This window comes from Ursus arctos, unplaced genomic scaffold (genome assembly GCF_023065955.2).
Source record: "Ursus arctos isolate Adak ecotype North America unplaced genomic scaffold, UrsArc2.0 scaffold_26, whole genome shotgun sequence".
Taxonomy (NCBI): domain Eukaryota; kingdom Metazoa; phylum Chordata; class Mammalia; order Carnivora; family Ursidae; genus Ursus; species Ursus arctos.
This window is the reverse complement of record NW_026622941.1, coordinates 12575774-12588668: the sequence shown is the minus strand read 5'-3', so window position 1 is coordinate 12588668 and position 12895 is coordinate 12575774. Positions and strand designations below refer to the sequence as shown.

The 12895-nt window shown below is 43.6% G+C and overlaps 1 protein-coding gene across 1 annotated transcript in view; it reads right to left on the bottom strand.

Moving 5' to 3' along the window:
• The window catches only part of FAM234B (family with sequence similarity 234 member B), a 34291-nt gene that overhangs the window by 11717 nt on the left and 9679 nt on the right, over positions 1–12895 (bottom strand). Inside the window, exons 2-5 of the mRNA XM_026502386.4 lie at positions 10834–11232; positions 7459–7557; positions 4903–5091; positions 3517–3647 (exon numbers count right to left, since the gene is read on the bottom strand). Of these exons, the coding sequence (XP_026358171.3) occupies positions 3517–3647; positions 4903–5091; positions 7459–7557; positions 10834–11232 (818 nt within the window). The remainder of the gene's footprint in view (positions 1–3516; positions 3648–4902; positions 5092–7458; positions 7558–10833; positions 11233–12895) is intronic.

The window sequence follows — 12895 nt, the reverse complement described above, 5'->3', positions numbered from 1 at the left end:
ACCCTTCCCAAAGTCGGAAAGCACAAAGCCAAACCTGCTTCATTTTTTCCCCCGGAAGCAAGAAATTGAAGCCAACATTCCCATTCCCTTGGTAGATATGTGCAAAAACCATCTTTGTGGTAGCCCAGGCAGTTTCTCTGAAGCTCGGTTGTTGCTTGATGAACAGTTTTCTGAGGCACAGAATTCTGGCCCAGAGCTAACTAAAGGACAGCTGACTCCCGGGTCTCTACTCTCCTACTCAGAAATCCAGTAATATTTGGTCCCAGCTAAAATCAATACAGGCAGCCTCTCCCATCATAACATTACATGGTTAGCCTGCCTGGCTGCTATCAACCTTACTCTCAAGCAGAGATCAGCAAACCTGTCCTGTGAAGAGCCAAATGGTAAACACTGTAGGTTTTGCAAGCCGGATGATTTCTGAAGCAACTAGTCGACCACAATAGCATGAAAGCAACCATGGATAATAATAAAAGAATAGGCATGACTGTGCTCCAATAAAACTTTATTTACAAAAACAGGCAGGGGGCCAAATTTGGCTTACAGGTCACAGTTTGCCAACCCATGCTCTAGAGGGTTTTCTTTAAAGAGTAGAGTCACTAGTTGGGAAATACGAGAATTGTAGTGATATCCTGACTTCAGTAAAGATTTGACAAAGTTTAGCATCATGAATTCTTTTGGACAAGATAAAAAGATATGGTTTTCAGTGTACCCAGAGTGAGTCAATGCCAATCCAGAGGGAGATTTTTGTGGAATGTCACAACACTCTACTATTGTCCCATTCCTACTGATCATTCTCATCAAAGACTTGAATGAATAGCTTATCTCAAGCTTATCACAAAGCTGAAAGGGATAGCTAATACGCTGTATGACAAACTCAAAATTCAAAGAAGTCTTAGGCTTGGAAGATGAGTCAAAATCTGAAAGAAGAAATGGGGCCATTAATTAATTGATTAATTAAACGGTGTGGGTGCTTTAACGGATTATAAACAAAAACTAAATCTTAGACTATCACAATCTTCAGCTGCATTAATAGAAATATAAAGCCTATATCAAAAGAAGCAACAATTTCCTTACATTGATGTAACTGGTTAGGGTACCATTTTCAGATACAGGTACGACATTTTAAAAGAAACATGGATAAAATGGAGTGCAAAGGGAAAGAAAGCGAGAAAGAGAGGGATCTAGGTTTCATGTTGCATGGGGGACAGTATAAGAAATTGGGGGTACTTAGCCTTGCGAGTAGCAGGCTTAGTGGGATGAGACTAAGGCTAATGGGCTTCTATGCAGAAAGAGGATTAGATTCGTTCAAAGTAGCCAAAGCTGAAACAGTCAGTAGAAGCTATGAGAAAGCAAATTCTCACCAATATCACAGAATTCTCTAGACCTGACCAAAAGTGAAATGAACTGTCTTACAAATCAGTGATATTCCCATTAGCCTGAGGACTCGAGGAGAGTATGGGTGCCAATGCATCTGGAATACTGTATAGAGATTATAACATGGTGTGAGGCGGTCAACCACATGGCTTTGAGGTCCCTTCCCACTAATGTTCTAGACCAAATCAGTTGCTCTAACCCCAAACCATCAGTTCCTCTGTCTCAAGCCCACCTCACTCTAAACCCAGACCTAAGAATGCAATCAGTCTAAATCATAGATCTAATATGTTCCATTACTTAAGAAGAGAGAGCCTTCCATACTATAGCTCAGAGTAAACCACAGCTTAGGTTCCCCAGGCTCTTTGTGGCTGGCATTAGAGGTCAAAACAGGGCAGTATAAAGGTGAGGCTACTGCTCTAAAACCATTGCTTCTCTAAGATTTTTTTAGTACTATCACTTTTCAGACAGAATGGAGACTATTCATACCTCTACACTATGTGTAAATAAGTAAATTCTGTGAGGCAAGTTGGACAGGACACTTTTTTTGCTGTTTGGTTAAGGGGAAAAAAAAAAAAAAAGCATAGAGTAGGAAATTCCTCCAACAGAGGCTGCCTCACTGTGGAGGGTCCCTAAAAGCCTGAACCTCTAGCCTGTCAACTACCACTGGCTAAGAAGAAGCCAATAGGGTATGAAGGCCAACATTTTCAAACTTGCTCAGGATATAGAAACTTGTTCAATTTCTTGCTATGCCTCTGCTAACCATACTTCATTAAATCATTAAAAAGAAACTCCCCATACTTCCCACGTTTAGGACCTTCAGATAATCACTCCCTGGTGGATGCAGTTACTGAAATTTTCCCTAGACCTTGGTCTCTTTATTCACAATGACTGGGATAAAAAAAAAGATTATGTAACTATTTGTCGAGTTTTTGGTTCAATCTACCTTGAGACCAACTTGCTAGTGGAAGGAAAACTAACAGAAAGTACCCTTTGAACTACCTAGCCTTCAGAAATTTACCTTACTTCTTTGCTCTCATCTTACAAAGTATCACCAAACGTACTCGACCACTGCGCCCAAAACCTGTGCCTGGAGAAGCACTTTCCGTTTGCTTACAGTGCTCCCGGCAGAAAAGCAGAAACTACTGATAGATTTCATTCTATTCAAAGTCATTTTAGTTGCAGATTTTATCACTACTCCAGTATATGCATTACAAAAGTCACAACAGCAAACACAAGGTCTTTTAAAATTAAAATAAGCTACCAAATGAAGCAAAATGATCTATATTCACATTTTCCCACAAATTATTTACCAATTATTCAATTCTTTCATCCACAAGCATTTCCCGGCAAACACACATAGGAAGTCTGAGAAAAAGTCTTAAAGGAACTTTGAAATAAGCTCGAAGAAAAGTGTTAGGAGTAAAAACTTAAAATGGAGATAAGTCTGGTCATTAATGTTTTCTTTCCTGTGAGTTAGGAAGGAAAACTCCTATTATTCGATCTGTGCACAGGATAATGAGTTCCAGCACACGGGAGCTCCACCAAAGCATAATCAAGGAGCATGATCTAAGGACAAGTATACTAGACTCAAAGTCTGTATTGTCATAGCCCATGTTACAACTATTCTTTCTTAGGCCATTGTTGTTATCACTTATTCAACATATGATGTTTCCCATATATATTTTATGAACTGTCTTATTGTTTTATATAAAGGTTAAGTATATATAATATAACTAACAATACACCCACACGGTAAAAAATAGGCACTACTATAGGTTCTTCAAATATGTTAGCTCCTACTTTCACAATAACCCTGTTCATAGATAGAACGTTCCCATGTTATATCTTGGAGAGATTCCATGGCTTGCCCAAGGCCACAGAGCTACAGTGGAGCAGGAATTTAAACACAGACCTCTCTGGCTCCGAAGCTTCACCATGCCACAATCAATGGGAACATAATGAGACTGCCGGGAAAATGGGTTCATGATGGCAATTTATTCATTAAATCTCCCAGAGAGAATTTTCTTAAACCTAAGCCTTTGTAAAAAGGTTTCAAGCAGCACTTAAAATAACAATACTAGGAACTGACTGAAATTGAAGCACTTCCTCTGAGAAACAGAGACCATTTCACGTAGAGCATACCTGCAATTCCCCAATGGCCAGAACGACAAGATCTCTAACGCCATCTTCATCCAAGTCCGGCAACACCACCCCTGGGGCAGCCAGGGTACCATTGGATAAGTAGTTTGGGTTTAAAGTCCAAATGGCTTTCCCTGGGGGGGCACAAATAGGCTGATCACAATGACGGCTTTTGGCCTCTGGAAAAGGCAGATGCAATGCTCCCGGGTCAGAAAAGAGAAACTCAATGGGCAAACGATAGATGGCAACTCCTTTTCTTTTAATCTTACTGGGGATGAAGGGAGCAGGGGGTGTGAGCTGAAATCCTCAAGTGTCTGACTAATAAACCCATGTGATAACTTCACACCTAGGTTTTTTTTTTTTTGTTTTTTTTTTTAAAGATTTTATTTATTTATGTGACAGAGAGACAGCCAGCGAGAGAGGAAACATAGCAGCGGGAGTGGGAGAGGAAGAAGCAGGCTCCCAGCGGAGGAGCCCGATGTGGGACTCGATCCCGGAACGCCGGGATCACGCCCTGAGCCGAAGGCAGATGCTTAACGACTGCGCTACCCAGGCGCCCCCCTCACACCTAGGTTTTTTAGATAAAATGGAGGCACTGAAGTCTCTCTAAGAAAGAGGAGCCCACTTGTCTGAGGCAGAGGAATGGATCTGTTAGAGATTATTACAAATATTAAGGAACCATCCAGGGGAATCGAACCAGACCAACTCTCTCTCCTACCACATGTTCAAATAAGCAGGGAAATCATAGGAGGTTTTCAAAATGACTTCAGCTCTGCAGTTAATTCACATTTAAATTTTTTTTACTCAGAACTACCCCGCTACCAAATTCCAACCTCTAAAACTAGGAAGGTTGCTATGTATTCAGCTTCGGTCAAGTCCACAGCGTTAAAAAGCAGTACACTTATGGTTTTGTATGGGGCCTTCGTTATATTTGATTCTTTCTCATTCTTCATGTCATGGAGGTCTAAATATAGTAAGAAGTTAAAAGGCCAAATCAACATGCATCAACAAACCTCAGTTTCTTCCCTGACCTTTTTCGAAGTGGTTAATGGCCAAGTTTACATATGGGCCCCATCTACATCAAATAGGAAGAGACAAAGCGCAGCTGTCTTTTGTAACAGAGTAGGAGGACTACTTAGAAACCAAAAGCCTCAGGGTAGTTTCTGTTTGGGTAACTCAGCTTAGCCCCATCCTATCACCAAACAGGTTTAACCATGATCTATCACTCACCCTATTCAAACCCTTTCTGTTTACCCTAAATCCACCTTCCAAAGTAGTAAAATCAGACTTTGCACCATGTGGGAGTGGAAAGGTCCCCTCCATACGAGATTGTTCTGATCCGAGATTAACAGCTCACTGGAACAGAGACTTCCGTGGAATGATCTTTACCTGATGTCGCATTGAATGCACGGAACATTTTGTGTGTCCCTGTCACAAGGCAGATGGTTTCAGCCATGCTTCCTGGCATCAGATCCAAACACGTAATGTCCCGGGCCTCCTCGGGGAGGGGACTCGACCAGAGTGTGCTGCCATTCATCCCCGAAAGGCACACGAGAACAGCAGCTGGCTTTGAGACACCTAAAAGCACACAAGAGACACAACAAAGGAAGGAGAGAAGGTAACAGTCCAGGTGGAGCAGGAAGCCAAAAAACCACAAGTAAATGGTGCTGAGGCAGCAACTCGCACCCGTGTATTCCACAGCCTTCCATATTCCTGGCGCCAAGTCTGAACAACAGGGTACCTATCATATCTGCTTAACACATTCCTCGTGTCAGACGAGATGCTGTGGACCTCTTCCAGGCCACGCTTGCTTACGTGTCTGTCACGTCGGCCCCCACTAAATAGTCATATCCTGAAGGATAAAGACTACCACATTCATTTCTGTAGTCTCAGTGCCTCGCAGAGCACCTAGCACATACAGCAACCAAGCAATCATTTGCTGAATAAAAGACAGGAGCAAAATCCAGAATATGGGAAAGTCATTGTTGAGAACACCACCACCAACAAAATCAAGAGGGAAGGGCATGCTCGGAAAAGTGAGACCGACCTGGAACACGTACAGAGCAGGGAGTAAAGAAATACCTGCATTCTCATTGTTGCTAGTAAGTGCTCCCTGAACGCACAAAAAGTAAGTATTTTAAAAATAAACCTGAAGATTACAACTTAGCAATGATTAGTAGGTCTTCCTGGTCTAGAGTCCCATGGAATCGGCTGATACAGCTTCAGTAGTTTCCCAAGAATACTTGGGAAAACTTAAGGGCCAAGGACATGAACTCTAGAGACAGTCTCTCAGCTACACCGTTTGGATCCCAGCTCTACCATCTACCAGGTATGGAACTTTGAGCCCCTTCCTTAACCTCCCTATGTCTCGGTTTCCCCATCTGCAAATAGGGGTGATAATATTAGTCTACCCCTAATTAAGAATTATATGGAGGGATAAATTCATTCATAACATTTGTTATGTACTTACACTAGTGCTTTGTCTACAGGAAGTACCATATATTAGCTCTATTCTTTTTATAATCTGTAACCAAATCAGGCTGGTCCGTATTGTGTCCAAACCCATAGCCTTGCCATACGAGTCCATACCAAATGATTAAAAAAAAATCTCTGAATCTAAAAGTGGAAGGGGAAAATTTTTGCTTCGAAGGTTAATGAGTCATAGGCAGAAAAAAAATGTAATTAAAGTCGATTAAAGTCAAAAGTCAACCTTCGAGGCTGAAGGTCCTCTCTGTAAACAGATCTATTCTTAAATCGCTTCTACGTATTACACAAGACTCAGGAAGGTACTTCTAATAACACCAGAGAAGCAGGCAGCCTACAATTCTCTAAAACATACCTCGACTATCCCAGGGCCTGGATGATTAAAAAGTAGCTACTAGGGCATCCTCAGCCTCAAACCACAGTTACTGTATCAGTTTATAGACTGCAGGCTGCACCCACTTTAATGGATGCTGCAGGACAAACCAGGAGCCCCAGGTACCTATGTTGAAAATGCAACCTCCTTTTTTTTTTCTTCAGTTGATGTGTATCAGCACACTCAATCAGGTTAAGTCGGGTAAGGTTTAATAAAGAGATTATTTACAAAGATATGGTCAGGGTGTAGAGAAACCATGCGGGATAGCACAGTCCCTCAGAACTATAACCGCTTCCAGGCCCAAAGAGACAGGAGAGGAAGTGATTCCTGAAATCCAGAAAAAGAAAGTCCACCTTAAGAGAGGATGTGACCTATGATCAAGGATGTAGCCTGCCTGAGGTCACCCTGCTGGGGAGGGAGCCAAGGGAATAAAAAACCTCTCCTCATTCTCTTCCTCTCCTCCAATTTCTTGCCTATGCTCCTTATTGGCCAAACCCAACTGGAAATTGGCAGGCAAGGGAGCCTGTTGACCTAATGCATGCTGGTCAGCCTTCCAAAGCAGACAGCAGGATGGAGAGGAGAGAGAGAGAGAGGAGTAAACAGAAGCAATAAAAAGAAAGCACCCGGCCACGGTAATGTGGGTAAAAATATTTTAGAACATGAACAAGAAGTTTTCTACTGGGGATGAGAAGGTAGGATTGTGTCAACATTTACTGTAATCTAAGAAGCAATGGAAAATTGGCTGGGAGAAAACACAAGAACCTTAAGAACTATTGCTGTTCATTGCAAGTGTGTGGACAAGTCACTTCTCCTCTGGGTCTCCCTTTCTTCACAGGACTGGGTGACTACTAAAAGTTCCTGTCAGCTACGGCTCTCCATGATTTCTTTAAAGGAGCTTTACTTACATGCAGGAGCTTTCTGATAAAGTTTGTCATGTGTGATAGACCCATGATGACTTTCTCTTCACTCCAGACCCTTTTCCACAGTGCCCTTCAGGAGACAACCCTGATGTTTTCTCTTAGCTCACAGCCCCTCCAATCAGTGAGCTTCTCCTGTAGCAGCCTCTAAAAGACGTGCATGTCTCTTACCGATTGCACTCCTGTTCCTTGAAGTTACAAAGGAGAGAAGGACATCACGCAGGCCGTCTCCATTCACATCAGCCAATTCCAATGGAGACAGGTCCCCACCTGATAAACACATCAAAAACAAAAAAAAAGTCCTGAGTTAAGTCACTACAAACCAGTTCTCTGCTGCATGTTAGAAAGGGAACTGACACATGGCACTGCCAGCACCTTCATAAAACCCAGGCAGACTCCTGGTTGCTAGACACAATTCTGCCTATTCCTCTAAGAATACCTAAACTCCCTGCACATTACAGAGAAAACAAATGTAAGAAGACTCTGGAAGGTGGAGAGGAGGTAGGCTGGCTGGGGATTGCAAAGCCCACAGAATGACAAGGTGATGACTCCCCTGGGTTTTCTTCTGGCCTCATATGTCCAGACAAGGTGCTACAGAAGCCGGCAGCCCAGAAATGCCAACAGGTACAGACAAAAAAGGCCCAAGAAAAGCTGGCTCCTCCAGCCATAGGTGCAAGAGGGGAACAGCATCATAAGACAGAAATAAGTTTTAGATGTTAACTGTTCCACTCCAACCAAACGCCACACCCGTAGAACTGTGGCCCCACCCCCAGCCCTACAACAAAGGCTAAGTGGGAGCCTAGACTTCTACCCTCCATCTCCCAACCAGGGTCATGTCAGAGAAGGCCAGGTGGGGAGCCAGGACTTTCCTCCCCACCTAGGGTCCTCCACACGCAAGGGAAGCCTACAGTTCTACCCCACCCGGCATTAATGAGGCAGGCCCCCACCCCTGCCAGAGTGGTGTCAGCAGAGGCCTAGCAGGGAGCCTGGACTTCCAGCCTGGGCAGTGACAAGGTAGACAGTGCTGTCCTGCCCCTCGACAGTGTAGAGTCAGAGGATGCCTGCCAAATACGGAGAGAACTCACCGCGTGGCTGGTGGACGTGTAAATTGGTATAACCACTCTGGAAAGTAATTTAGCATAAACTACCAGGATTGAACACGCACACACCCGACGACCTAGCAGTATCAGTCATAAGTCAGTGCCCGAGAGAAAGTCTTACATGTTGCATCACGAAACATGCACAAGAATCTTCCTAATAGCATTATTTATTTTTTAAAAAACGGAAGCCACCAAAATGTTCATCAGCAGTAAAATGGATCAATAAGTCATGGGATATTCATACCATGGGAAATGAGACAGTGGTAACAATGAATAAACTCTAGTTACAGGGCATCAATATTGAATCTCAAAAAAATGCTTTTATAAACATGCTAAATAAAAGCAAGTCACAGAAGACTGCTTAATTACATTTATATAAATTTCAAAATAGGCAAAACTATTTTACCATGTGGTAAAACTTTAACAAAAAGTAAAGAAATAATGACACAAAACTCAGGACAGTAGAACTCTTTGGCAGGAAGACATAGCTTTGGTGAGGAGGGACACATGGGGGTTTCAAAGGTATTTATAATGTCCTATTTCTTTCTTTTTTTTTTTTTAAGATTTACTTATTTGAGAGAGAGAGAGAGGGAAAGAGAGCAGAAGTGGTAGGGGCAGGGACAGAGGGAGAGGTAGGGAGAGAATCCTCTAGCAGACTCCCCACCAAACATGGAGCCCAACAAGGGGCTTGATCCCAGGACCTTGAGATCATGACTGCACTGAAATCAAGAGCCTGACACTTAACTGACTGAGCCACCCAGGCACCCAAATGTCCCATTTCTTTAACTTGGTGGTGGGTATACCAACAATTTGTTCCTAGTCTTTATACCGTATACCTATAAGAGCTCACTTAGAACCATCAAAAAAAGGGGGGCGCCTGGGTAATTCAGTCAGCTAAGCATCAGCCTGTGGCTCAGGTCATGATCCCAGGGTCCTGGGATTGAGCCCCACGTTGAGCCCCACGTCAGGCTCCCTGCTCAGCAGGACCCTGCTTCTCCCTCTCCTCCCCGCTCATGCTCTCTCTTGCTATCTCTGCTCTCTCTCTCAAATAAATAAAATCTTTAAAAAGAAGAAGGACCATCAAAAAAGGAAGGGAGAGATCCCCACGTGCTGGGAGCAGACCGTAAGTCACATCTGCTCGGTTGTGCCTTGAGAGACAGTAACAGTGAGAACACAGAACTCATCCAAAGCTCAGCCAACTAGGACCAGTGACATGTCGGTGGTAAAATAGTTCTAGGATCAAGATGAGTATTGTAGGGGAGGGAAAATTTCTCCTCTACCCTCTTAGGATTTCTAGTGGGACCGAGTAACAAAACAGAAAACGAGATAACTGATTAAGAAGACAGATTAACAAAAGGAAAGCATTCAAGTCTATTTAATAAGATTCCCCATGTCCACGGGAGCCCCGACAGAACATAAAGGCCTGCAGCAGAGCTGGCGAGGCCTCAGGGCTTCTGTACTCATTGAACAAAGAGCGGCAGCCCTGGAAAGGGGACCAACACGGTTGAGGAGACTACAGGAAGGTAAGAGTTATTTTAACAAGGTCTGTTTGCACAGATTCCCCTCGGCCTCAACTCCCCGTCTCTGTTGATGAGAATATTTCTTTCTTCCTGGTATGGAGAGGGAATCTTGCACATGGGATTTTCATCTCCTGCTTTCCGGGAAGAATTAAAGGTCAAAGTCAGAGTGCCCTCCTTGTGCCTGCTGTTACTCATGTGCCTGCGGCTCAAAATAAACAATATGCCAAAGCGACATATTTTGGGGTGGTGTGTTCCGACCCCCTTTCACCCCAATGAAGTTTACAAAACACAAGACTGCTCAGCACTGACCGCTGAGATGTAATCCCCATTCATGACCCAGAGCAAGCTGTTTCAAAGAAACCTGCTCCAGAATAAGACACAATAGCTAGAATTACTTGGGTGGCACCACCCCAACCACCAGGAGGAAGAAAGGAAACACTGCAAGATAGCAAGTTGATTTTACTTGAAATTATTTTAGATTCAAACCAGGTCAGGCTCCTATCACCAACAAATGCCTGAGGGTCGTAAAAAGCCCTGGCCTCTGGTCTGGCCAGGCCCCGGGCCTTACTTTCTCTGTAAAGAGCCTGTCCTACAGCTTTGCTCTCCGCTAATACAGTGTTGGCTGCACTGCAGGGACGCAGCAAACCAATGTTCTGTCCTCTGCATCTAATTAAGACCAACGCCAACAGAAACACAACAGGGCAGTGACCCTCCCGAGTTTCTGGAGCCGTATCAATCTATCTTTTTGTTTCATTTCCAATCTTAACCTCCTAACCACCTCCACACACGGGGAGAGAGGTGTTACATGATACACGTTTATTTGTAGTAAGGACCTGGAGGGAATTTTCAACGTCATCCGAAGTTTTACAGAACTACAGGTAAACATGAAATTTTACAGAATTAGGGCGAGAAATCCTACAACTCACCTCCCTGGGGGCCCAGCTGGCGGCTCCAAGTGCTGTGCAGATCTCTGGGGGGACAGGGGATCAGGAAAGCACATACAAGCACTAGGATCATGGAGATGACCAAAGTTAGCAGAAAGACAGAGGTGCGCACATAAGACACGATGGAAGAGGCTGCCTTCTGCTCCAGGCCCCCAAGGGGTTCCGAGGGGTACCCCTCTGTGGCGACCTCCGAAAGATGTGGCTTTGCAGCCCCCACAGCCTCAGCATCTGAGTCAGGCTCTGGCACCTCTCCCAGAGGGCTCTTCCCGTTTTTGACCCCTCCATTCTTCTGCTGCAAGTTGAGCACAAGATCATCCTCGCTCTCATCACTATCGGCCTGTGTGAGGGGGTCATACTCCCCTAGGTCTGGGCTCTTCTTCCCTGAAACACAGAAAGACAGAGGGTCAGGGTGAACTAGGAAGGAGCAACCCTTACCAACTACACGGCAACTGTGAACACCTAAAAGAACACACAGAAAACAAAACAAATTAAGTTTACAAGTCTAGGTCTTGATGGCCATCTGTAAGAAAGAGAATGGGAGGAAAATGAAAGTCAGGGTTCTGCTTTCATGAGCTTAAAACTGGAAAGAGGGGTGCCTGGGTGGCTCGGTCATTAAGTGTCTGCCTTCGGCTCAGGGCGTGATCCCAGGGTCCTGGGATCTAGCCCCGCACTGGGCTCCCTGCTCCGCTGGGAGCCTGCTTCTTCCTCTCCCACTCCCCCTGCTTGTGTTCCCTCTCTCGCTGGCTGTGTCTCTCTCTGTCAAATACATAAATAAAATCTTTCAAAAAAAAGAAAAAGAAAAGAAAACTGGAAAGAAAACAAAGTGGTAAATTTCAAATACCTTTTTATTTTTTTACTATTTTTTAAAAATATTTTATTTATTTATTTGAGAGAGAGCACAAGCAAGGGAAGCAGCAGAGGAAGAGAGAGAAGCAGGCTCCCCATGGAGTAGGGAGCCCGATGTGGGGCTCGATCCCAGGATCCCAGCATCATGACCTGAGCTGAAGGCAGACACTTAACCAACTGAGCCACCCAGGTGCCCCTGAAATACCTTTTTAGTCTGGGGAAAAACAAAAAAACAAAGCAAAACAACACAAAACAAAACAAAGAAAAACCTCTCTTAATTTCTGTGAATCTCACTAATGAAAAAAGACATGGCTCTTATATCAACCTGCCATATGCCTAATGTGCATATTTACTCTGATTTTCTCAGATCTGTGATGCTTCAATCTTTCCTGGAACTTGCCTAAACTTTAGAATAATTGTTCTCTGTACACTGCTCCTCACAGTCGGATATTTGTGGCTTCCCAATTGTCTCCATGGAAACAACTTGGAAAGCTGAACACTAAACGTCACCTGGAGACGTCTTACGAAAAACTCACTTCTGAGCTTCCTATGATTCTGATGCCCTGTCAGCATGTTTCAGTAAACAGTGTTTACTTTAAAAATGCTATCCTGAGCAAGTATTCTAGGAGGGGAGGGAGCAAGCAGGAATGCAGAGGTAAAGGACCTGTCTCAAAGCTGGCTTACACAATAAGCACCCTGTTTTTACTTAGACACTACATTTATTCGGGGTGGCTGAGGGGTGAAAATTACAGGACAGCTTAAGCACATCTCCTCCCACGCCACCCCTGGGCTCCCGCTGCCAAGGACTGAATGATTTTATGCCTTCTGTTCATGCTATAACCAAGCAAAAACCAAAAAAAATTTCTGGTTTTGGAAATCACATGGTAAGCTATACTAATATAAACTACATTGTTAAATCTTTTATTAAGAAGAAATATAAAAAAGAAAATACAACCCAGCTAATTAAAAAGGAAGAAAGAAGAATTCTTGATGTTAATCTCTGCCTCTGGTCACTGTTCTCTTGGTGATGTCACTTCATATATTATGTCTTGTTTACTCAAGACATAAAATGAAGCAATAAAACACTATATGGAAACAAAGATGGGAAGTAAAATCTTTAGTGTAAAGCTTGGTGTTTGGTACATAGAAACTGAATAAATATTTGATTAAAAGTAAACACTACACAGAAATATTTTAT